Raw genomic sequence first — 27,189 nt, forward strand, 5'->3', positions numbered from 1 at the left:
CGCGTGTCCAGCGTGGCCTTCAGAACCACACTTTGTGAGCTTCCCCGCCATCTTTAAAGATTCCCTGAGTGAATGAATAGCGGACTCAGCAAACTCGTGAGTGTTCAACATCCTTTAATAAGCAACTCTTAATATTGTAATTTGTCATTCTGTTGTATAATGCCTCTATCTGTAATTGCACATACCCCTGAACAAATCACTGTATCTAGGACTATACAGATATAGAAATGTGAGTGACAAACACACACATTTACTCTAGCAACATCCACACAATGCTAAACACGCCCCGGTAGAATATTGTAACAGATACAAGAAACAGTAACTTTCATTGATTGTAATAGGTCTTAGGTACAAAATGATGTTTTCGTATTGCAAACCTTCAGTAGTAGTGACTCGAAAGCAGAACTTTCAAAATGATTAAGGCGGCAAAAGAAATAAAAAAAAAATAAAAAAATAAAAAAATGGCACTCAAATTTGGCACAAGATACAAAAAAGAAGAAAAAAAAACACTCATCTGAACCAGAAATATGACTGACATGTGACTGTAGTACCACAATATGAGGATAAATGTTAATATTCAACTACAGGTAGTGAGCCTGACGATGGCAAGGAAGCTTTTTTTTTTTAAAACTTTTGCAATATATTATCTCCGTAAACCTGAGAATCTATGAAATATATATTATTATATTTTAAAGGTGTTGAGAAAAATAAATAAAATCCCCTGTGATGCAGTACACCGTGACTTTATGAGGAAAAATACAATTCTAACTGTGCTGGAAATATCATTTAAAACGTCATATTTAAGGGTACAGAACAGAACAGTGGTCATGCACGTTTTCTACAGAGAAGCACGAAACCGAGGTGTTGAAATGACTACTCTATACAAAGATAATACACGTTGGTTCTTGACCGCTCAAAGTGAGCGGGTAACAATCTGAATCGAGCAAGAACTGTACAAAACAAAAGACCGTGCTGTGTGTCCTCTGTGCTTCTTTTTGTGCTTAAGTAGAGACATGTCCAGGAAAGACCTCGGAGCTCTCAGATCTGGAGCCTCGCTCACTAGGTAGTCGAAGGAAGTTACAGTGAAAACCAACTAGAAAAACAGCACCAAGTTCTGTGACGACTGCTTGTGTTCTCTCTCTTGAGAGAGGGTGGGAAAAGTCTGATGTGGTCAGCGGTTTGAGTATTGTGCTGTTGTTGGTTATTTGGAGAGAGGGTGTCGGGGGCTGGAGGCAGGGAGTCGCACAGAATTCCTGTTCATCTGATCAACAGTGAGCTTCGATTAATCTCCGATTGATCCATGGAAAAGTTCGGGGAAGCGACTCTGCGCGGCAGTAAAGCAGATGAACACAACAAACCAGCAAGTTAGGTTTCATCCTAAGACTGAAACGTGCTCACCACACGAGAATTTTGTTTTTGAGGTGCAGTTACGTGCTCCATATTAGCTCCTGAGGCCTAATGACATGAAATATTGCAGAAAAACATATTAGTTTTTTTTAAACATTTGTCTGGTTAGCAGCAGCATCCCCGAACTTTTCTGAAGAACCATCTAGAACTTCAATGCAGCTTCAGTTCGTGATATGTACATGAACAGATCCTGGAGGACATCGTGGTAACAGGTTCGACTTCTGCAAGAATTCTGTAAAACTAAGCCTACCCATAACCCTAACCTGTAATCCTAAGGATAACCGTAATCCTAAACCTAAACCTAACCTGTTACCCTAAGCCTAACCTGCCTAAACCTGATCTATAACCCTGAACCTAACCCATGACCCTAACCTATAACCCTAAGGATAACCCATAATCCTAACCTGTAACCTTAAACCTAAGGCTAATCTATAACCCGTAACCCTAACCTGTAACCCTAAAGATAACCCGTAACCCTAAGCCCTAAGCCTAACCTGTAACCCTAGGGATAACCCATAAGCCTAACCCGTAACCCTAACCCTTACAACTGGAGTGCAGGACTTTTACATCATATAAAAATGACACAGGAAGGATTAAACTACTGTCTCTACTTCGCAGTATACGTGGAGTTTTAATTCTTGTGTCTGTGGTGACATTCCTGCGCTGGTGCTCCGGAAGTGGTGCATTTTACAATCAACTAGTGCGTCGCAAGAGCTGACGAGAGCAGCGACTGTAAAGAGTTACGGTGGAGGAACGAGAGGATACAGAACCCGGGAAGCGTCCAAGAAATGTTTCTGTTGCTCCAAATGAAAAAGAAAGTTGGCTCTTGAGCAGGATGGTATTTATAAAATATTTGGAAGAGACTAAGCAGCTGTTACATTTACTCAACCCAGAGGTACTAAACTTTACTGCATCCATCATCAGGTGCGCGTGATGCCCACTGCCAGAAGGGGGAGACAAAAGTTCCGCACTGCAGCTTTAAAAGAAAACAAATACAGTTTCTTCAAGTCTTTTAGTCAACATATAACATCCTTCCCAACTTTAGATTTTTTTTTCTTTCTGCCCATACGCACTTTTAACACCCACAAACACACCATTACACTTACAGCTGGTATATATATATATATATATATATTTTTTTTTTGGTGCCACGAGAGCAAATCGCTCCCACTTCAACATTTGGACGATCGTGACCCTGTGGTTTGACATTTTTTAAATAATTTCTTTCTAGAAAATACGTAAAAAAGAAACGTTTTAAATCCATCACCAGCAATCAACAACCCCTACTCTAATCTTTGTGTTGAAATTAAAAAAAAAGGAACCGATTAAAAATCATTCAAATGTACATATATATATATTTTTTAAAAATCGTAAAACGTTTACCACACACACTGATACAAATGAATAGTAAAACGCCACCAGGGAGTCAGAAAAGCACCGACATGTTAAAAAAGGGGGACGTACGTTATAAACGGACGTTTTTGTCGTGTGACGCGGAGGCAGAAACGGTCTCCTGCTACAGTGACGTCAGATGTTGCTCATGAACTGCTACCTCTGCTCTTGCCTTGTCATGCGTGTTCACAGTAGTCGTAGGCACATGTTAGCGTCGAGTGAGTGTGTGTGGCATCGAAGCCAAGCTCACAACGAGCTTGTCAACTTCATTTTATCATCGTTCTTCCGGCCTCTCTTCATCACTTCCTCTTCCATGATCTGGGAGGTCACGTCACGCCATCCGACTTCTTCTCTTCTTACCTTACCCCCTTTCTTCCATCACTTCTCCTCTCCAATACTTCCTTAGTTTTCTCGGTAAGAACACGCCCTAGAACCACACCGCCCCCCCCTTTCTCTCCTACCCCTCATGGATTCTGCAGCAGCCCCTCCCACTGGATGGGCTGCGAGAAGACCTCCCTCTCCAGCCACATCTCGTAGCTGTAGTGGAAGTCCTCCGGCAGCTCCACGCGCTGCCCCAGCACGCTCTGCAGGCAGTTGTCCACGGGCGCGAAGTCCCCGTTCTTGTTCCTGTCGTAGCGCCGGCTGTTGAACTTCTCGATGCTCTCCCGCAGGGCGCACTCCTCCGCCTGGAAGTCCCAGGGCCGCGCGTCGATGTCTGGGAGACGGGGAGAGCAGACGGAACAGGAATTATTGAAGCGAGGGCGCGTCTTTTATTAAACGCTTAAGAAGAAAAAAAAAAATCAATTCCACATTGTTTTTTAATCGTCTTCTGAGCGATGAAGGCGAACTCGCACCTGCGGGCGTATCGATTTCATGTCCGATCTCTTCCCTGCGTGCCCTGTTAATCTACTTCTTTTACATCTCCTACAATTCCCCCTCTTTTCGCCTCTGTTCATCGTTCCCTCTCCAACACTCATGTTGACAGATCACTTGCTCTCCCGTGAGGGATGGTGACCCTGATAGTACCCCTCCTCATTGCATGTTGCTATGGCGACACAATCCAGACTGTTCAGCGGTGGCTGCTGGAATATTGTATCGCACACACACGAACACAGAGGTCTGCTACAACCATATCATGAGCATGTAGTAATTAGTAGACATGTAGTGGTTATAATAAATCAGGTTTGGGTGCAGGTAGAGGAGAAGGACTGCTGCGACTAATTATCTCCTCATTTATGAATACATGTGTGACAAGTAAGAGTCACGGTGTTTTCTAAGCACTCTTAATTTACTTCATTTTATAATAAGCTGCTCTAATCTCCATCCTCTCGAAAATGTCTAATGGTTCGTCACCAGAGGGGATTGTTTAAAAAAGTGGTTCCCAACCTACAGCCTGAACCTTTTTCTGGGGCAGTGTTTCAGGCCAATTAATTTGAATTATTCGATTAGCAATTTAACCGTTTAATTCAGTTTCAATTTATATAAAAAGCAACTGTAGATCATATTCATATTCTAACTCTAACTCTCTACATCATAAATGTACATTTAATATTAGTTATATTCATTATTTTTACTCTTTTAAGTCCTTTGTTCTCCTAGCTTCATAACTTTACTCTCCATCTTTCAGTGATTTTGATGAAAAAATACCAGTTTAGATGATGCCTTCAAAAAACTCCAGCTCAGAAATTTCTGACTTTTGACGTCATAGGAGGAAAAAAAAAATGCAAATTTGAGTGACTGCTCGAACCTGACAATATCCTGCATTATTTTTTTCCAAATGCTGATGTTTTTTTTAATAGCGATCAAATCAAGATCCGGCACGGTGCCTGATCTTGTACACATCAGGAGACACATGCAATACAGGTTAAAAACTGGTGACCGGTGACACAGGTGAAACCCCATGGTGAGCTCAAATCAGACAAGTTTTGGAGCATCCCCTGTGATCTCTGGTGCAGAGCCCAGGTTGGGAACCACTGGTTTAAACAGTTCGTGAAAACCGGTGCTCACCGTTTCCGTAGGCCCAGTCATCGTTGAGCCTGTGGCGGACTTTCTGGTAGATGGCTGACATGGTCTTCATGTTGCTCTTCCTCCACTGGCGGCCCAGATACTTGGTCTGGATCTTCAGCAGTTTGAGGACGTAGAGCTGCATCATGGCCTGCTTCACCTTCAGAGCTCTCTTCAGGATGGGGGCGGACTTGAAGACGACAAGCATCTGGAAAGGGAACAATATTTATTTTAAAAAAGAAACTTTTTGAGAAAGGGTTCCAGCAGCATATTCCTTTTTTGTAAAAACATGAATCCAAACAATGAACAGATTTGTTCAGTTGGAACTTGATGCAGACATCACGTTTCTTTCAAGACTAAGACACTGGACTTCGTTGTACCACCCTAAATGCCAGGACACACCAAACTGACATCCAAGGACTGAAGCTCAATTTATAACTGCCTGTTGTAGCCTACGATGTAACCTGACCTCTCCAAGAATGGAACCATGCGTCCCTGTGACCACAAAGAAACTATTTCCTTATTCTCATGTGTCAGCGGCTGGACAAGCACAGAACGTTCTCCTACTCAGACATCCTCTACTTTGATCTGTGCTGCAGTGATTTCAGTGAAAGTAACAGCAGCACAGAGTGAGACACTCAACACAGCTGACAAGTCGCCGCCTGGCGTTTTATTGGTGCTTTCAACAGCGTAGCCCCTGTGGCGTAGGCTCCGCGTGACCCAAATATAAACCAAGCTTAAGGACCACGATGACGGCCTGTGACATGCCCTCAAGTCTGGACCAAAAAGGTGCAACTGAATGCACCGTAAAGACTACAACAACTACTACTACTTCCACTGGTCAGCACGTACACTCTGAACCCACATGCTGATTTAGGGGCTGGATTCATGTCACAACCTAGGACCTCAGATGCTCAATGATGTCCCGACAAACAGCTCAATGGCTGCAGGACAGTTATCACCTTAACTCACCATGGTCCTGGAGTGTTTCCACTTTGTTAGCTTATTCAGGATCCTCAACAGATTGATACACGAAAACAGGTTCCTCCAGCAGAATTGGTTGCTGTCTCCCGCTTCCTGAAAACACACACACACACAAAGCAAACCGAGGTCATAACGAAACTGCAGCGTCTACATTTATCGTCGACCTTTATCCAGATGGGATCGATCAGACAGCGTCGATCCGACCGTGACTCACCAGGCTCTCGGCCGTGAGTTCGGGCATCTCGTGGACCACGCAGTGGGGGAAGTCCAGCACACATATGCTACGAAGTGAAAACACAAAAGCACACATGGATCACTTTGAACGTCATCTTGGTCTGAGGACATTCTTATGGAGAGAAACCTTGATGATGGACCTGTCACCCAACTTGTGACGCAAAGTCTATTTTTTTCGACTTCACACGATCCCGTCAAAGCTACGCCACTGTGATGCCATCTGTGCCACCTCCTGCAGGCCTGATGTGAAACAGCAGGTACGCTCATGCTCACATATGCACATCACTGATTCAACTAAGAACAACTTCAAATAGATGCCAGGGTAAGGTTCGGAAATGTGCTTCTGCTGCTGCTGCAGTAGCGTTTAAATAGTAGGCACTCACACATTCACACATAGTTCCTATTTTGCTTTATTTTGATCTATTTTTAACCACCGCTGACGGCTTAAAGGGATTAAAAATAGACAGAAACAAAGCACAATCTCCAACTAGTGTTATGGCAGAGTTTTGTTCGACAGCGCGACTAACACGCTAGAGAGGGCGTGGAGGGGGAGGGGGAGAAAACAATTACCTGTTTTTGGCACTGATATAGGACATGATGTTCTGGTTGAAGAACTTGAGGATGAGTGGGATACAGTTGGCAAACACCAGGTGCTGGGAGACGATCTCAAACTGCGGGAAAGAAAAGAGGAGGCGTGAGAAATAGTTAGAAAGTCTGGGAGAGAGCACCGGCTAAAAACGGAACCGCTTCGAATAAACCGTTAGATGTCTTCTAATAGTGGAACGATATATGTGTAGACAAGGTTAAGGGTTCTGCATTACGATCTGCAGAAAGAAAGAATCCCGTGTCAGGTTCTATTGATGGGCTTCCCGTGTCGGCGATTTTAATTCTCATGCAAGTCCATCAGCTCGTTTGAGAAGCTTTATCAAGAAAACTGGAGGAAACTAAGAAAATTCATCAGGAGATACTACAGCAATTTAACTAACGTGTTTTTTTTTGTTTTTTTTTTTAAATGTTGCTGCATGCAAATGCTTGCCACCATGTGATCTCATTTCGTGGCAGCAGAGGGCAGTACCATTACAACCATACTGAGCAGCCAATTAAAGAGTATGAAGGAACGTCCCCTCCTAGCAACAGAAAATAATCTGCGTACCTGCCCCCATCCCAGTGAAGAACCGGAGAACTACTGAGAGAGGAGTGATGCTGAACGCTCGAAATGGGGACAAATCCTCTTTATGAGAGGGTAGATTTCAGACGGCGTGATAAGTGAGAGTCTATCAGGCTGATGCAGGAGGTCGTGAGGGGGGGTTGGGGGTTCAAGGCAGGGAGAAGACGATAATAGGGGGAAAGTAGTGGCACGCTTGACCGGTTAATCAGGTGGACGGTAGAGGAGGTAGCGAGGGGGAGGTGCGCGGACATTAGAGCGTGCGTACAGAGAGGCAAAATGGAGAAAATGTGAGAGGATAGAAAAACGCTAACGTGAAGCGCCTGCAGGAGGTAACGATGGAGGTGCATGTGCGTGTGTGTGTAACCTGATAGATGTGGTTGAGCTTGAAGTGCTTGAGGAGCAGCAGCAGCAGAGCGGAGATGGCCTTGACGATGATTTCCTTGTGGCGGTTCACGTCAATTCCCAGCTTCATGCTCTGCATGACTGTGATCCTGGAGGACAACAAAAAAACAACATTTAAATCATGAAAACCAGCTCCAGGTATCCGGGCAGAGTACAGTCGCAAACCAGGCTGAAAGAAATGTGGATTTCAGCCATGAAAATGTCAGACGGGGTTGGGATTTTTTTTTTTTTTTTAAGATAATCTCTTTGGCTGAGTGTCAGCTAGTCTGCAAAAAAAAAAAACACCCACAGGCAAAAAAATCAACCCACAGAGGAGTGCATTTCAGAATTTCATCAGCCGAGATATGAAAATCAGACTTTTCTTTCTGTAGAAATAGTAGCCTAATTATCTGTAAACAGCGGAGGCACGACTTACGTAAGAATCTGCAGTAAAGTGACAATATCTTCCTGAGAGGAATTTGCTTTTTCTTTTCGAATTATGTTCAGTCTTTGGAGATGCCTGATCTAAACGCAAACGTCGGCACTCACGGCATCTCCTCAGGTAGCACATCCGCCAGGATGTTGATGGAGTCGGTTTTGGCTTTGGATGTGGGAGCAGCAGCCAGCAGCAGCTTCAGGAGGGCGATCTGACACAGGGGAAGAAGATTCAAAAAACTTAAAGTACAGGAAACACATTTCTGACTATATCTGGCCTGATTCAAACCGGTGTGACACCTCAACTCAGTAGGATAGGAATATGTCATCTGTTTACAGAGCCAATCATCAATGTAAATCCAGTTACATGATTTTCTCTGGATACAACACACTTCATAGTGCAAAATGTGGTTATAGCAAACAAAGACATCAAAAAGAGGCTAATTCAGAGATACTCACCACATACTGTGAGAGGTTGGGAAGCATTCCCAGGTATAACATCTCTGCTGGTGTCTCCTCCACCTCCTCATCGCCCTGTCAAGACACACACACCTCCAGTCACACACTCGCCTTGAATCTTAGATTTGTTTTTGAAACCTGGAAAAAAAAAATCCTCCTCAATAGGCTCTATGAATAAAGAGACAGCAGGGAGGATTTTTAAAGAGAAGCCCCGCTGCCCCCAGAATATATCAGCCACAGCAATGACTCAGTCGACACCCATGTCTCCACCGCAACCGGTGCATGAGGAATGAAAACTCTGGATGCGATTCAGTCGCCGCCCGGCCAGGCGGCCGCACGCATGAACGTCCTAAAGTATCCTCAGCAACCTTTTGAAAAATCTATTCATCTCACGATTAGCGTTGAGAGGGGTTCATCAGCCCATTAGAGAAGCGTTCGATTGATCGAAAAAAAAAAAGCGCTGTAATACAACACTAATTGAGGAAATTACACGAGAACAAGTTGCTGATAACATTGCTGACCAGAGTCAGGGGACACTGCTGCAGCTCCTCTTCCCTTTTGATCTGGACCTCAGCAATGGACACGTACTTGTGCTGCGAAAGAGAAGGAAAAACACAACAGTGTATAAAGAGGCTTTAGAATAAGTGCTAATGAGCATCGCTAACTGACAGCTGGAGGGGCATTCGTCGGTGTAACTACATTTCCCCGCGTGTTCAAACAGGGGGTATGGATTTTTAAGTGGGATGCCAATACCAGGGGATTCAGCGGCGTGGGAGTATTGATCGGGACACGCCGTGTCCACAATGAGCCGGAGCAAAGGACACGAGGAAGGAAGAGGGGGAAGATGTTTGGAAATGTGAAGGGAGAATGAGATGTAGCCCACTCACCTGTTTAAGAGTCTTGACGCTCTCGTGGATGGGTCTGGGTAATCCCACCAGGGTTTCTGTGTCACTATAAAACAGAGGACAGTTACGCCGTGCTGAAAACGGGAAAGAGTTACAAACTGTGTCAAGATGTTTTTAATTTCTCAGAGGAAACACCTACTTTCCCAGAGTAAAACCAATGAACTTGTTTCTGCTGGTCTCCAGGAAGTGCTCGATGTCTTTCTCCCTGCAGAAACCCACACACACCGCAGTCAGATTACCCGAGATTCATTTTGAGAACACCTGGCGCCGTGGCTCTGGATCTGAGCGAGCAGACGCTTTCCAAAGGAGCAGTTTTTTTTTTGTTTTTCTCAAATCCCCCACACAGACACACACGGCTCTGCTTTAAGCAGCCTCAAATCTCATCAGTCACAGCGTGCGCTGCTCTCTGCGCAGACGGCTCCGAAGCCTCCTACGGCTCGGCGTTTTCATCAGCCCCCGAATGCTGCGGCACTCTGATCGAAACGAGCACATTCGATGGTGAAGTTCACCAGCGGCGACTCAAAAAAATGATGATGAATGCTAGTAAAATTATGTGCTGTAAAGTGTCCCAAACTTTTCTCTACCGTAATGATTATAATAAAGGAAGCTGAGCTTTAGGCTTATTTCAAGGCTTATTTCAAATCTGACAGGGATTCATTTTTAGCATTTTTAAAGGCATTTTGGGGGCTTGGTTTCACAGATGCTAGTGGAAAAAAGACTGTATAATTGTGCGAGTGGTGGTGGGGACTGTAGCCTCAGTTTGTGCATCTGCATTAATTTATTTCTGCTTCACCTGTGCAGATTTTCCTGAATGGGAATTTATTTTTAGACTCAAAGCTGAATAAGGAGCATAAAAATCTGATGAATTAACCTGACTTTAGGGGCCCAGGGAAGACCTTTGGGGAAGTTGACCCTCTCGGTCGGGGGCCGCAGAGGAGGCGGCGGAGGCGGCGGCTGGATGATGACGTCGCGGTCCAGGGGGTCCACCTCGCCCTCGATGCCGCTGTCCGTGTCCTCTGGGTCCTCCTCCTCGTCCCGGGCGTCGTCGTTCTTGAACGGGTCCCGCTCGTTGTACGTGTCCAGGCTGTCCTGCTTGACCAGGGGCTGAGAGACAGAGAGAAGAGAGAGAAGGAGAGGACAGGGGGTCAGCACATGATGAGAATGATAGTAGCAATAAACCATGGAGCAATCAACCCGTTTAATTTACTTTCGAAAATGTAGTGAATCCCAGTGGTAAAAGTGCAACATTACTGTCCAGCTACTAAACGTTCTTCAAACCTACTTTTTTCCCAGTATCTAAAAATCATAAAATGCACTGGCTTTAATTCTCAAGAAAATGTCATTTTTTCTTTTTTTGCAGCATCTTAAATTTGATATCTTCCATTTTGATATATCTGCCCTGACTGCACGTGACAACAGAATACACCTAGGCCCCTTCAGACACTGAATTAACATCCATCCTGGGCAATCAGATCACAGGTCCCGAGTTTAAAATACAGGCCACTGAGGTCACATTGGAGCGATCTCATCTGAGACCACATTTAGTGGTGGTCATGGCAGACTACAAGGACATCTGAGAAGCCCAGATGCAAAGTGAAAATGTAAAAACAACAAAAAGAAAACACTGATTCGACATTTCACATTAGATTCCTAACTTTCTATATACAGAATAAACTTTCTGACAATGCAACCTCCTAAGGTTGCTAACAATCCTAAGGAGACGAGTTTGTTGCAGACAAAGCACAACAGAAAGTTGCTGGCATAGCTATTTCTGATATGCCACATATTAAAACAGCCTGAAAGCATAGTGTGGTCAGCCTTAAATAATAAATCGAAAAGACTGGGGCCAAACTAAATTGAACACCAGACTTATTGTTATTGGTTTTTGGGGAAAATTTTTGCTTTGCTTTTTGGAAGAAAGATCCAACAGCTGGTCAGAGCTATTAGCTGGTGATGACACGTCACCAAACTACATATCGCAGTGAAAATGATAAAGGTGTAAACTGTATGCTTGCTAACAGGTGCAACAAAACAAACAGACGAGCTTGTTTATGTCAGTCAAATACAGTTTGTACACACCCACGCCGATGTGAGTGGAGGTTGAATTAAACAGCGGGAATAAAAACATCTATGTGGGCGCGTTCATGCTTTAAATGCGACAACACAGACAAGGGGTTAGCTTACTTTGGTATAAAAGCTGCAAAAAAAGCTAATTAAAAGCCAATTAACATATATTTTCTAACTATCTTTTAGTCATAGTTTCGTATTTAATAAAGCTTTATATACATATTTATATAATGTTATATAATCTTCAGCGCATTTTAAAGTTGTTACTAATTAGCAAACATTATATTTAATAAACGGCATTCGCTAGTCTACTTTAACATTTAAAGTTGCTAAGCTAAACGAAGCTAACTTCATGTAGCTTTAATATTATTTGTAAACCAGCATAGCTAAACCTCACAAATTTAAACATCCTATTTTTGGATGGTGATGGGCATTTTTCTTGCTAACCTAGCGTAGCTTTTCCCCATGTTTGCCCTGATGCTATTCTAAGATAATTGTCTCTTAGCCATAGTTTTATATTTAACTTAACTCATTAATTAACACATACATTTGAAATATAACAGCAGACTTTACTTGTGCATACATTTTTTTTTTTTTTTTTGCTGTCTAAATGGAAACACAAGCCGAAGGTTTATGCTAAGCTAAGCTAGCTCGCTGCTTGCACTTGCTTAAATTTTATCCCACAAGTCAAAACTGTGAGATTACAAAACTCCAGGGAGAAAAGTTCAAATCAACGTCACATTTTCCCCCAAACGATCCAACTTACCGCACATCTGCACTTCGGGAGAAAGAGGCGAAAACTCTAAACACACTCTTTTTTTTTTCAAGTGCAAAACACACATTCACACACAGACACGCACACACAATATCTTTGCTGCAATTTCTCCAATGAATGATTGTGACGATAGTGCAAGCATCAGGCATGAGTCAGCGTTCTGGCCATTAGTTGAGCTGCTGCAGTCGATGTATGGTGTGTCGGTGGTAGTACTAATGCTACGTGAGGAGTATAGTGAGTGCATGGTGGGAGGAAGGTGTCAGGGGGCAGAGGAGAAGGTGAGACTGTGTTGTGAGCCATTCTCTATGAAAAAAGCCATTCTCTGCTATGTGGGAGGTAAAGCTGCCGTTTCTCCGGTCGGGGTTAGGGGGCAACTGCTTTATGACATCCATTTACAGAGAGAGGTCAACTGAAACCTAAACAACTACACCCACGGCGGTATGTCAACCATGATCTCAATTCACCTCCTCAATGAATGCATTTTAAAGACATTGACCCCTAGTCCTGAGTCTACGGTGCATGGTGATTGCTGAGGCCAAACCCGGTAGCGATGTGATGAAAACTACGAGGGGAGATGCTCCTACTGTTTGATGCTTGAAGTGAAAACTGTCTGTATGGGAGAGTGGGCAGTGACCGCTCCAGAGCCAATGATAACAGCCAGCAAGTCAGCCCTGTCCCTCAAACCCCATCACCCCTACTGAGCAGGCCAGAGTGGAGGAGGAGGAGGAGGAGGAGGAGGAGAGAGGACAGTGAGAGGGAAGTGGGAGGACAATGACAAAGATGAGGAGCAGCAGAATAGAAGCTGGAGAAAAAGGAAAAACAAGAAAAGGGGAGAAGACAATATGGAAGAGTAGAGGGGGAAATGAAGGACAATGATACAAAAAGTGTAAACAAAAATGGAGGAAAATGGCATGCAGAAAAAAAATAATCACTTGGGTTCATGTGAAAGGAAGATGAGTAGAAAAAAAAATGAATGAAAATTAAGAAATGATCCATGCATGTAGGTCAGTTAAATGTAGTGTTAAAATAATGGCAGAATGTAAGGCTGCACCAAACCTGTTATAACAATCCTTTACATTCATATAGATATTGTCCAATAGAGTGTCTGGAGATAACTTCAACTCCAAATTGGTCTGGTGCGTCCCCACAGGACATGAGGTGAGGTTAAATGAGAGGAGGAAAGAACAGAGCGAGAAGGTGAATGGGAGGCAAAGGAATAGAAAGAGGAGAGAGGCTGAGTAGGGGGGTTGCTGAGATGCGGGAGAGGGGTGCAAGAAATCCAGCTCAATGCAGAGAGGAAATGCAGGAGGAAAAGAGGGAATTTTTGGGTAAAGACCTGCTTCTTGGGAAAGGGACTGTCTCCTTCCAAGCTATCAACAAAGGCACTCTGTGGGGACACAAGGAAGAGGGGCAATGAGAAACCAGAGGGAAATTAGAGAGAGAAAGCCTGTCCAGTTAAAGCTATACTAAAAAAAAAACTAAAAAAAAAAAAAAAAAAAACGTCTGAGCGCCAAGATCATCTGTGGTCACTGACTTACAACAGGGAACTGATGATGTTGGCACCAAAAGCACGTTTGGAAGGAGCTGACCCAGCAAAGAGTTAGAGGGTGAGATCGAGCGGGAATTCTAGGGTCACTTTACTAGAAACAGAGGAAACTGTTCAATGGCACGTTAGTGATAAAGCTGGGTTAGGAGTACTGGACACCTATGTGTGGCTTTAGATAAACAGCTGGATGTGCTGTACGTCTTTAAACTCTTGACATTTTCATCGGTTGCCATGTGGTTTTTATTTTGACTAATGCATTTACACTGTCACCCTCCATAAATAAGTAAAGATTTAATGTGAAGTGGAGTGAAAGTGAATTCATCCTAATGTAACAGTCCTGCACTAAATCTTCTCTTCTTGACGGTTATGGTATTGACCTGTTTATGTAAAACTTTCAGTCTCTAAATGTGTGTCTGTGGAGTCTGTGCGTGTTTTCGGGGCTTGTACCCTGCGGCTGCGTCGGCCTCTCTTCTGCTGCTGCTGCTGCTCGATGAGCTCCATGGCAGAGGCCGGGGGCGAGGCCGCTCTCATGGCCCTGACCACCTTGATGCTGTCCTCCGGCAGCGGGGGCAAGTTGAGACGCTCCCGGCCTCGCACCTTCATCTCCTGGAGCTCCTCGAAACCCCCCAAAGTAAACTGGAAGGGAGAAAACACAGGTTTGAGTGCAGTGAATTCAAGGAGTGCCCGGAAAAGCAGGAGGATATACAGTATCTTGGCCAGCCTGCAGTATTTGTTTTTGTGGATCCTGTGAGGACGATACAATGTGATATGATACGATACGATACGATACGATGCGATACGATACGATACAATGTGATACGATACGATAAGGAATGGGCATTGAGAACCGGTACCAACTTGTTCAATTCATCGATTTCATTAGCATTCATGCTTATCGATTCCCCTTATCGATTATTTTCGGGACGAATCTTTACACCCCAGTCCAGATGGTAGTGGTAATGCACCTAAATGTTGTCTTCCAACCGCCACAAGAAGAATCACATGACGACCAAAGTGTGGCTTCACTTCTCCAACAAGTGCAGCTAGTGAGGATCCACTGACCAATTTCCTATTTGTTAACTTACACAAGCTCTTATCTCTTGTTTAGAAACTCAATAAAAGGGAATCGATAAAGAATCGTATCGATAATGGCATTGGTATCAGTAAAATCTTACCAATGCCCATCCCTGGATACGATACGATACGATACGATGCGATACGATATGATACGATGTATGCACACACATTTACCGTTGGAAGGATGCAGACGGTGCAAAAATGCAGGTATAATTATATATGTACATATACATATGTATGTCACAGTCTAAATGTATCTAATATACTAACCAGAATGGTTTTCCAGAGCAGCAGTAGTACTTTCTTCATGGGGAAGTGTGGTGCGTTCATGCTGCAGAACTTGGTCACCATGGTGAAAAGGAGCAGGGCAAAGGGCTCCCCATTGTACAGGGGTGAACCTGAGGGGTCAAAGGCAAAATTTCTGGTTTAAATGTAATGATTTGGTATGAGAGACATACCCTGAAGTCATTTCAATACACTAAAAGACATAGATAAACACACACCTAGCTCATTCTTAAAGGCCTCTCTGGCTGCTTTCCACTCAGGTCGGTCGTCTTCCGTCTGAACCCTGATGGTCTCCACCATCAGGTACATGATGCTCAGTAACACTCTGCAAGGAAAAGAAACACACATGGAGTTTGTGGAGGTCGCAGCAGTACAAGAGCCAACTATATAATGGAGGCAGTGGTGAGCAGCACTTGCTTCTGCATCGTAAATGCACATGGACAGAAGAATAACAGGAAGAAAATGACTCAGTCGCTATCCATCAGCGTTTTGTGCATTAAATGCTCTGTTCAGTCAACAAAGCGTCTCACTCTGTTCAAAGTAACTGAGAGTGGTTTTCGATTTTGTGCAAATCATATGCGGTTTTGTTCTTGGAAAAAAAAAATCAATCCCATCAAGCAGAAGTAGAGATAAAACTGAATGAATATGAGGAAAGAGACAAAAGAACGTAATTACATTTTGCAGATCAGGTGTGTGTGTGTGTGTATGCACGAGGCCAGACGACACAGAGGTCTGGATTTTGAGCTTCATTTATCTATGTATTCACTGGGCGCTTACCTGAGCTCCGTGCTGTCGGCGAGAGAGATGGCGGGCTTCCTCACTGCACTGCTGCACGCCTGGCTGTTACTGCACACACACAAAAGTTGCACAATTTAAGAGGTTAAAAACATACAAGGTAGTCTTTCCATTTGTGCAATCAAAAAGGGCACAGGCAAGAATATAATACCACGACAGACTTTATGACAGGCCAGACTGTGTAATGACGCCTCACGACAGCTCATGAAACGGCAAAAAAGAGCCGGATCCCGACTGAGGACGACACCAGCAGCAACAAAGCCGACTCAAAGGAGCCGCCACCGCGCCACATCCCTCACTCATGTTTGAAGTGTCGATCAGAGGCAGCTGCATTTCAGCCCCGCGCTCTCGAAATCCTTTTATGTCCGTCCCAATTACCCGGTGTTGACACTCCACCTTAAAGCGGCGAAAGGAGAAACGTCTCGCAAAGCACACAAACGGCGCGTCGCACTCACTCTATCTCCATGCTGAGCAGCTCCAGCAGCGCCGTGAAGATGCCCATGTCGTAGAGCAGGAAGACGTTGCGCCTGGACCAGTGGAGCACGTCCACCTCGGTGTCACACTCGTCAAACACTCCTGGGAGGCAAGGGGAGAGTGGTTTCAGTTTTTCCTTGGTGTTATATATATCTTTTTCGAGATAACTAAAATAATAGCTTTAAAAAATCATGCAGGCTCTAGCTGCAGGTGCAACAGTTTTTGACAGTTTTACGTGTATAAAATAAAAATCAGGAGTCATTGTTGACTGTATTGATAACACTTCTGCTTCTTAATCAAGATGCCTGCTGTGGTAAAGGCTCATTGCTACTTGTAATGGCTTGAGTCCACCCACCCTGAGCCAGGTAGAGGATGGCCCGGGCCACCTTCAGCCTCTTGTCCCTGTCCGTGACCTCCAGAGCGTCCAGCAGCCTCATCACGTACGCCTTCTGCTCCTCCACCGTCTGCTCGATCCACCGCCTGCCTCGCGCTGTAGGGAGGACACAAGTACACAGCGTCAAAGGTTATTTCCTGAAGTGTTTTTTCAGTATCTCTATACAACTGAGGTGTCAAACTTATTTTAGTTTGGGGTCACATACAGTCCAATTTGAACTCAAGTGTAATAAAACAGCAAAATAACCTATAAGTAACGGCAACTTTTTCCATTAGTTTTAATGCAAAGAAGAACAAGTAAATCAGGAGAATGTTTGCGCATTACTGTCTTTTGTTTAGTCCTGGCTCTCATTCAGTGCGTTTACATGCGCAGCTTAATCGAGCTATTCTCGAAATTCGACTTTCTGAATGTGGTCCTTATCCCAGTTTACATGCAGTGGAGAAAATCGAATAACTACATGGAGCATGTCCTCCTCCTCCACACTAGGTGGCGATATGTGTCTTGTCAGCAGGTTAATACAGACCCCTTTCCAGTTGACCTATTACCTCATATAATAAAACTAGAGTCGTTCATATGGCAGACTGGCATTTCAAACAACAACAAGATGATAATAGTACACCCTGTTCACCGTCTTCTTCTGCTTTCTTGGATGTTTTTGTTCTGGGGTCATAGGCCAGAGCAGCGGTTGTGGAGCAAGCACACACGTATTGTCCAGTTAAAGTCCGATTAAGGCACATACATGGCGGAGAAAATTGATTTACAATCGCATTATCTTGGTGCCTTAATCAGATAAGGAGAGTGCAGATTGCAGATGCAGATCGGAGTAACGTCATTTAAGTTGTCCAGTTAAAGTCGAATTAAGACAATAATTTTTCACATGCATGTAAATGTACTGAGTGCTGTGCTCTGTCCACTTCTCTTTCTAAAACAGTGGAAAAATTAAGGATAGCAGTTATTTTCATTGAAAAACTGCAGTATAATATGCAAATTTCGCACTTTGCAAATACACGTTGCAGGCGTTTGGCCCATGGGCCGAATGTTTGTCCTGTGCTACATGACAAGTTTAAAGATGAAGAAAAATGCCCCATTAGTTTTTAACATATTGCTGTACAGTAAGATCTGAGAACGTGAAATTAAGTAAATTAGCATACAAGTAATACAGTACAACTAGCGTGGTGTAGTTAGATTCTGAATCAGAGTCATTTGTTGGGCATAAATTCAAATTATTTGCCAGAGCATAATAAGTTCCCAACAGAGTGGCTCCAGACCAACTGTCTGCTGCACAAACGGAGGAAAGTTGGGCTGGCTTCCAGGCTACAGTACAGCACTAAAAGAAAACAAATGGGCTTGAGTCTGTGCCAGATAAGTTGTCTATTCTTAGAGTCTTCATTTGATTAAGCAGACAGTAATGAGCATTAAGCAGGGTAACACCATCATCATCAGTGAAGCACCGATCTTATCCTACTTAAGAGACTCTGAGCGCTCAAGCCAATTTCCGTTCCGTACTCAGAAAACTTTTTTTTTTTTTTTTTACAGTGAAGACCTTAAATTAGACGTGTCACGATAATCACTGTAATTCATGTGAGTGAGTGACTGGGAATTTGTGGGTAGAGGCGCAAAACATTGATGAGCACACTGTCAGCGTCCCCTCGCGTTGCGCACGGCACAAAGAGCACAAGTCAAACGGGAACGCCGCCCTCCGCCGAGCAGCCCAACACAAACACGCTCGCACTGATGAAAAGACGGGGATGCAAAGAGGCAGCTCTGTGCTCTATCTCTGCAGAACAGCAGCCACAGAAGCCCTCATCTAATCCCGCTATTCATTACGCCTCGGTTTGCAGAGGGGGTGACAGATGAAGAGGATCTCTTGTTCCCCGGGTTCAAATGAAAAGATGCTCTTTTGTCTACTAAAAGTGATTTGAGACCTTTGTGGCTGGTCTCTGCGCTATGCTTGACATGATATGATGCTGTTATTCTTGAAATTACAGCTCCTTCATTGCCAAAAATCTAATTTTTTTTTGCAATCATATAAACAGAGAAAATAATATTTCGATTTAGCAAATATGTATTATTTTTGCTGTGCTTCAAAATGAAGACATAATCTTATCAGGGAGAGGAACATTGTATTACAGCCTGATCTAATGTTCACGGTGGAAAAGTCTCTTTGTTCTTGGTGACCAAACATTAATCACATGGTCTAGGGTGACTCTCCCCATCTGTATCTGTGGGGATATTCACTCTTTGAACAGCTTAAAAGAGCAGAGGGCTTTGATGTGTCTGCTCGCCTTCATCTCACACCCTTCAGCTTTAGCAAATTCGAGATCTCTAGGTAAATCGTTTCAGGACTTTCCATTATGGTTGAATCAAACTTTGTTTAATTTATATTTTAATCCTTTCGGTAATCACGTCATTGTGTGTTTGGTCAACCTTCAACTTTCCGCTTAAGGACACTGTTATCAACTAGCACTAGAGCCAGTCCAGTTCTGCTGGATACTGTTACAGGAGCCAAGGTCTCTGTGATAAACAGCGTCCAGTCCACTATCTGCTGACTTGTGTGCGTTTCGTGTGGCGCGGTAAAGCAAGGTCTCGGCTCAGAGAGTTCGTGGGACAACGCACAGCGCACAGCAGCAGACAAGCTCAGTTCTTCCACCTCTCTCTCGCTGCGAGGCAGCCGAAACACCTGGTACACGACAGAAACTCTGAACACGTTCGGGGACGTGCGTCACGGTTTCACACGTACACCCACCGTGGCTCCTGAAGTCCTCTTCAAAGTAGTCCCTGTTCAGGGCGAACTCCGGCTCCTCTGTGTAACTGTAGAGCTCTGCGGAGGGAAAGAGCAGAATTAGAAACAAACAGAAATGATCTGCAGTTAACTTGATGGTCTTGAAGTATTGATCAGGCTAAAATTATATAGATGAGAATATAATAGAACAGGTGAGACAGGAATAGAATAGAACACTCAAATTAATGGAATAGAACAGCATAGCATAGACTAAAGTAGAATAGAATATCACAGCATAGAATGAAACACTCAAGTTAATAGACTAGACTAGACTAGAATAGAATAGAATAGAATAGAATAGAATAGAATAGAATAGAATAGAATAGAATAGAACACTCAAGTTAATAGACTAGACTAGACTAGAATAGAATAGAATAGAATAGAATAGAATAGAATAGAATAGAATAGAATAGAACACTCAAGTTAATAGACTAGACTAGACTAGGCTAGACTAGACTAGACTAGGGTAGAATAGAATAGAATAGAATAGAATAGAATAGAATAGAATAGAATAGAATAGAATAGAACAATCAAATTAATAATTTGACAGCAATAAGTTAATAAACTAGACTAGACTAGGGTAGAATAGAATAGAATAGAATAGAATAGAATAGAATAGAATAGAATAGAACACTCAAGTTAATAGAACACAACAGAATAGAACAACATAGCATAGCAGAGAATAAAGTAGAATAGAATATCAGCATAGAATAAAACACTCAAGTTAATAGAATAGAATAGAATAGAATAGAATAGAATAGAATAGAATAGAATAGAATAGAATACTCAAGTTAATAGAATAGAATAGAATAGAATAGAATAGAATAGAATAGAATAGAATACCCCGATGGTTAGAACAAACAATACCATAGAATATAATGTGTGGTCCACCACAAAAACAAATGGACAGATTTGCAGGCTCTGTCTTCTTCTGTGGATCTCATCTGTTCCATCTCATCAGTCTATTGATTGGTCACACTGTCCTCCTCCTGTTCTCAGAGCAGTCGTCATTCGCTGACCCAGAGGAGCTGTCTCCCTGTGACGACTGTCTGTCTGTTGTTTGTCTGTTTTTGTGTGTGTGTGTGTGTGTGTGTGTCCGCCGGTGTGACTAACGCTTTTGGCTAACCGCGAACCGGCCGCTGCAAGCTGCCATCCACCAGGAGCACATTTTTATGTTTTTGACTTATTGCGCACTGGCTGGATGCGAGACAGAAATCACAAACATCTACCAGCATCGTCAAATTCTTCTGACATTTATTTATCAAGCTGCCAGTCACATACAAGCTGTTACCGGCTACGCAAATGCGGGCCAACAGTTCTAAATGTATAATGCTTATGATTACTCATAACATTGCTCATACAGGGATTTCTATGGAAAACATGTGAGCATTTTGTTATGTGCCTCCTAATTATTGTGTTGTTTTTCTGCATGACAAAAAACAGCTGAATAAATCCTGAGGAATGTGAAAGTCGAACGACTGAAGCACTGATTGCAACTGTCCAGTGTGCTGTGTAGCAATGGAGGTGCTGCTGTGGGGAGGGTGTAAACTGTGGCGTGTTCGACAGCACAGACGTAAATTAGGTGCAGGTTTTTGGTGCAGTTAGCGATCAGTCGTACCTGAAAGCTCGGCCGTGAGCGTGTCCGTATCTCCATACTCAAACTCCAGGTTTGGAGACTCCATGGAGCTCTGTGAAAAACAACAACACGCACATTTGTAGACATCACAGTATGTATCAATTAAATCACAGATGTCCTGACACCCACATACAAACATACCGTAGGCTGTTCCTATGTTACAACACCTACTACCACTACTTCATTCACTATACTCATATACAGCGCACACTTCACCCACGCACTCGATTTTTCCTGGATTTCCGTGCGGCGCTGATTAATCATTTACATTTCTTCCTCTGCGATCCTCTTACGCGGTGCCACTCACAATTACAGGTGCTCTCTAAGGGCACACTTCTGCTTTAATCACTTTAACTGAACAGACTCGGGAGGCTCTCATCTGAAAACTGCCGTAGCAATGTACAACGCCGATACAGCGTGTCAACAGGAAGGGAAGGCAACCTCCTGGTCGAGGGCATCAGTTGACCGAAAATGTCAGTGTAATGTTAAAGTATTAATAGGACACTTTGTGCAGGACCCCAGAAGATTCTTGAAGAAACTCCGACAACACCAGATTAAGATGAGACCTGAAGATCTGATGAGACAGAAGGCACATCCACATGGCCCCCATTTCAGAGCAGATTAGAGCGGCTGCTCTGGGCAAGGGTCTCTCCAGCCTTTGACTTTAGCCGCACCCTGTGACTGCCCACGGGACCGACTGCACGCATCAACACAATCACCGGACGCATGAAATCACGCCAACTTTCGCTACATTCAGAAGCTCAAAAACAAAAACAACAAACTGTAACGTAGAGTCTGATTGCTGTAAAACAAGAAAATAGTAGTTCCGAGTATACAGGGCTGTACAATCACTAAAAAGAAATGGGTGGAGCCCTGGATATAACAGTTACACAGTCAAACCATTTGACCAAAAGGTTAGGGTTAGGGTTAGGGTTAGGGTTAACCCTAGCCGTCAGCTGGGCCTCAAATTACTTAGGTCAATATCGAAAAGTGTTATTTCACATTGCAGAATATCCTCGTATTGAGCAAGGCTATCAACCAAGGGGTTAATGGTTCTGAGTGAATCTACTTTAGATAAATAAGAGATGCACACAAATAATGCTAAGTCGTGTCGTATTTTAGCCTGGCATACCCATTTGATTTGATCATGGGTTGTTTTTAAACTTATGAAGAATACCTCGGCATGCAATTGGATAGTCCTACAATCCGTCAGAGCCATTTTATTGTAAACAACTCCACTCCTTGATCCTCTGCCCGGCACCACATAAAGCCCACCTAATTGGTTTGACCCAGCAGGTGTTGGCAGGTGCAATGGAGGGGGTCCAGACCAACTCCACCACAAACTATTTTTGTCAAGGGGACTTTGTCCAAGTTACTCGTGTTTACCCGTTCACAATTGAAGTGAACTACCCCCTCTTTTGATATTCAAGGCGTCAAAAGACACATTCGTCAAGGTCTGAGTTCACGCATTTTTTTGATGTGTTTGTGACTTTTTCACAAATGAAGGAGGTAGAGTTTAAATATTGTGATTTTAGTCGATTATATGTTATGTCAGATCACTATACTTTTGCATTTACTACATTTAGTCAATCTGTTATTAACTGTTAACTAGACTAGACCTAGCTTTTTGTGTACTCGACTTCTCGTGTCAAATCAAACGAGCTCATAAGTTCACTTTGAAGGCATCATAATAACACAACAGTTTTATACAGCGCTTCATCACAGACGCTCAAAGTCGCTTTACATTGGATACATCATGCACCCGCTCACACTGTCACACCCTAGTGATGTTAGACTACCTCGGTAGTAACGGTTGTCCAGGGACAGACTGACGGAAACATGGCTGCCGACCACCACCAAACATCACTCACTCACAATCATACACCAGTGGGGTTCACATTGGGAGCAAGATAAGTTGCCCAAGGACACAATGAATAGACTTGCGGACAGACTCACAGGATTGAACCAGCAACCTTTCAGTTATTGGACGATCACTGAACCTCCTGAGCTACTGCCACCCAAGCATAGAGCATAATTTATGATTACCCGAAGACGTGCATTCAGTGCTAAATGGAAAATATTAGCATGCTAACAAACCAGGATACATATGGCACGCTAACAATCATGCTGGCATCTTAAAGTGCCATGCACACTAGATAGAGACAGGCTGACAAGCTCACAATGAGGCTCACATTTAGCAGTACTGTGAAACAATGTCTCGGGGAAAACAGAGTGTACAGAACATTTAATAACACCTCACTGAAAGGAAGACAATACTGCACAATAAATCCACCAGTGCAGAATCTTTTCTTTTTTTTTTCATTCTGGTATATAACTGTACAAGATGGCTAAGGGATCGTAGCATGATGTAAAATGTGAAACGTGCTTTTACCATGATCACTACTAGAATAATAGGATAATAAATAAGAGACATAGCTTGAGGACTGGAAGACTTACTCCTCCGTCTTTTGGGTGGGGGGATGTGAACTGACATTTCCCTACAGGGATTATTAAAGATTCATTTTATGCTAATCAGAATTAGGAAAGACTCGTGGTGGATCTGACAGGCTTCAGAAGCTCCAGAAGTAAGGTGTTTAACCCTGTGAAAACCACCTCGGGGGGCCAACCCAGGACGGTAAATAAGGATGTGCTCTCTCTGAGTCAGCTATCCCGGTTAAATAACTCCTGTTTGCTGCCATGGAACTGTCTCCTATAAATACCTGGTGAAACCGAGAGGCGACGCGAAGCGGAAACAGGCAGGACGCGAGCCAGCGGTTTGTTTATGACACCGAGTCACAAGTAATGTGATTTCATGTTATTACTGCACTTGTAAACCAGGAAATGAGAAGCAATTAGGAAAGCAGATGATTAAAGCAAATGACTTATTATTGCTCAGAGTGCAGATGAAGAAAGTCTGTGGCTTTGTGACCAGGTGCTGCCTGTAACAAGCTCTGGAAATCATTATGAAATAGACTTCAGTGTCGGGATAAGTTGAAACTTTGGTGCAACCTATGAGAGCTGTGAAGGACTCTCTAACAACTGTTTAAATACCTTATGATTAATGCCAATAAAGAGTCAAGAACCTCAATTATCACCAGCTAAAAACATGCAATATCTCTCATTATTGCATTACAGCAGCATGGAAGGGAAACCAAACACCCTAAAATTTCCTTTTTTTTTTTTTTTTGCAAATATTGCTAAATTCAAATGTATGCAAATACATACAGACAGAAGGAAGAAACAACATGTAATATGAGAATTAAACAAAATAATCAAACAAAATAATATATAAAAAGTATAAAGTCTGGAGCTTTAGGTCAATTGACACATCCTTCTTTTGAACTAGACTCATATCTTTGTCAAATTACTGGAAAAAAAATGCAAAAATCCAATTACATAGTAATAACATAAAACAAAGAGGAGATGGTGTTTAAAGCTGGAGCCACTGGGAACGTTCAATATTTCCTCTTGATAAATGACTTAAATTACTGATGAGCCTCATCCTGCTGAAGTCGGAGTAGCCCTCTGTTCTCTCAGGGCTCACGTCCCTCTTTCTTTCTCCTTTATTCTCTAAACTATCTCATCTCTCTCCATCCAGCCCCCACCCCCCATCCACTCGCCCCCCCTGCCGCTGCCCGATATCCAAAGCCGTCCCTGCTCCAGCCTGGCACTGTTTCCGTGCTCGCACACTCTGCACCACATCAGCGAGCAAACACCGGGCACAGTGTCAACGCAGACCGACCCCCCCCTCCTTCCCCGACCTCGCCCCCTCCCCCCCGTCCCACCTCGACCAACATATGCCACACGGACAAACAGACGACTAGCTGCGGCCAGCACAAACAACAACTCACACACATGAACGAATCAGGTTTGAGGTTAACTTCACCCGGACACTGCGTCCCTATTCAAGTGAGGAGGCCAGGCCGAGCATATACACATGGCTTTGACGTTAAAGGCTTTCAACGTCCGTGCCATTCACAAACCGTACTATCACCAACCCCCCCCCCTCCCGTCTTCTCTGGTCTTGAAACCTACGGCTGTGAGACAAATATGCTCTAATTCCCTCAAAACCATTCAGCGTGCTCTTTCGGAAGCGCGCTGAATGGTTTGGCTTTGTCCGTCTGCCTTACATTTGTTATGTATCTGGGCTGAACCACCCCAGGAATGAACCCCTCCAGCCTTCTAGTAATTTTTTCATGAGGAGAATGAATTATAGGCGCACTGCATTAAAAGAGCCAGATGTAAAACTTAACCAGAGCCCTGCTGGCTTCACGTTTAGAAAAGCAAAGGAGACCACAACTATCTCAAATTAGAGGACTACAAACACTTTCAAAGATTTTTTATTTACAGGAATGTTTGTCAAATCCCTTTCTATCACTCAGTGAGACTGAGCCTAGGATACACCCAAAAAGATCGTACAGTATATGGTGGTGGGTGTCTGTGGAGACACGAGAAGTTAAAATTTACACGCGTGATGCATGATCCGTCAGCAATCAGCTTGGTGATGGATAACGGAGACATGTTTGAATCTGCTCAAAAATGAACCTGTAATTACCATTTACTGCCACAGGCTCCGCCAAAGAGAAAGCGACGATCTTTCAGAGTGCTCCTTTAAAATAAAATGAAGCGAGTTAATGAGTGAGTTAAGGAAATACTATATAGGGCTGCAGTTAACTTATTAGGCTAAATCTGTAGGTTATTTAAGAAAATGGCTACAAAAAATGTTGTTTTGTCCAAAGAAGAGTTTAAAATGAAAAGATACGACATTTACAGGGTGAGAAATTTGAAAAAACACCTTGCACTGGACAAGAATTAGACATGTAAGAATCATTTTACTCTTAAAATATTGTCCGTTTGGACCAATGAAAACGACAAAATCCTAAATCTAAGCAACAAGATAAAAAAAACATTCCATATAACATATAATATGTATAACATGTAACATGTACAACCCGGTAAGCGAGGGGCTGCAAGTTGTTCCTATGTTTTTGAATAATGGTTTAACCTTCTACCCCATATAATTTTCATTAAAAAAACAAAACAAAAAAAAAACATAAATCCTGAATCCCAAAGTAAAGCTACAACCAGAAATATAAAATAATTTATAATACTGTCAAAGCCGGAATTAATTATTTATATGAAGCGCAATGGATGTCAAAATGTCCCAATGTCAAAGGACCGGGACAGGTGTGATACTCAGAGGGCCGGAGAGAATAATGACACACAAACGTGTGGATGTGTAGACATGCTTGGTGGGGTGGTCCTGACAGCAGCAGCAACATTTCACCACCTGCATTCTCCACCACTGCTGGGGCTATTTATAGGAGCCGGTCGCCAAAATAACGCCTCCCTCCCTGTCTGTCTGCCTGTCTGCCAGCCCGCATGCACACACGCTTCCGAGCCAAGACACCGCATGGAAAGGACATTCGGCTGATGTGAAAGCTCCCCAGCAACAACAACAACACACACAAACGCACGCACATACACATCCCTCCTCCGGTGCGCTCCTGTGTGCCATGAGCCGCGGCAGCCCGACTGCACACAAACGCGTCTCGGATTTACCTCCGACTCCTTCTGCTGATCCTTGAACACATCTTTCCCTCTCGGCCTCTGCCTGTCGCCGCTATCGTTAAGGTTATTAATGATAGGTACCTCCATGTCCTCCGCCTGCATCTTTCACGGTCGGAGCGGCTCACTTCCTCCTCCGCGGGTAGCGCATGCCGGTCCGGCTGGAGAGCTGAGACTGCACCGCGCCAGGAGGAGCGCCGACTCCGCTCCGGAGAGCCAAGTTGAGGATCTCCTCCTCCTCCTGCTGCTGTTACTCCCCCCCAATCTGCTTGATTCGCTGTCCCTGCGCGCCACGAGAGGGCGGGGTTAAGAGAGACAGCAGAGAGGACCACTGATCAGCTGACCACATAAGATCTAAGTGAGAATCCTTATTTAAAAAATGATAATAATAATATAACACTGGATTTAAATTTATTTACGC

General features: G+C 43.6%; 1 protein-coding gene across 5 annotated transcripts; it reads right to left on the bottom strand.

Moving 5' to 3' along the window:
- Positions 1–97: 97 nt before the first annotated feature.
- Positions 98–27,189, bottom strand: strip2 (striatin interacting protein 2). Of its 5 annotated transcripts, none has more exons than XM_047574577.1 (22): positions 26,763–27,189; positions 21,183–21,252; positions 19,523–19,603; positions 16,744–16,878; positions 16,370–16,490; positions 15,897–15,965; positions 15,338–15,444; positions 15,105–15,232; positions 14,205–14,393; positions 13,548–13,598; positions 10,241–10,473; positions 9,509–9,574; positions 9,352–9,415; positions 8,986–9,057; positions 8,465–8,539; positions 8,120–8,217; positions 7,554–7,680; positions 6,592–6,692; positions 6,002–6,068; positions 5,776–5,880; positions 4,807–5,011; positions 98–3,514 (listed from the first exon to the last, which is right to left on the bottom strand). In XM_047574577.1, the coding sequence occupies exons 1-22, from the start codon at positions 26,871–26,873 to the stop codon at positions 3,264–3,266; spliced, it is 2,526 nt and encodes an 841-aa protein (XP_047430533.1). In that variant the 5' UTR covers positions 26,874–27,189; the 3' UTR covers positions 98–3,263. The 5 variants fall into 5 exon arrangements, with proteins under 5 accessions (XP_047430533.1, XP_047430534.1, XP_047430537.1 ...); XM_047574578.1 differs by having other exon boundaries at positions 19,529–19,603; positions 26,763–27,184; XM_047574581.1 differs by having other exon boundaries at positions 26,853–27,183.

Source organism: Mugil cephalus, chromosome 22, assembly GCF_022458985.1.
Source record: "Mugil cephalus isolate CIBA_MC_2020 chromosome 22, CIBA_Mcephalus_1.1, whole genome shotgun sequence".
Taxonomy (NCBI): domain Eukaryota; kingdom Metazoa; phylum Chordata; class Actinopteri; order Mugiliformes; family Mugilidae; genus Mugil; species Mugil cephalus.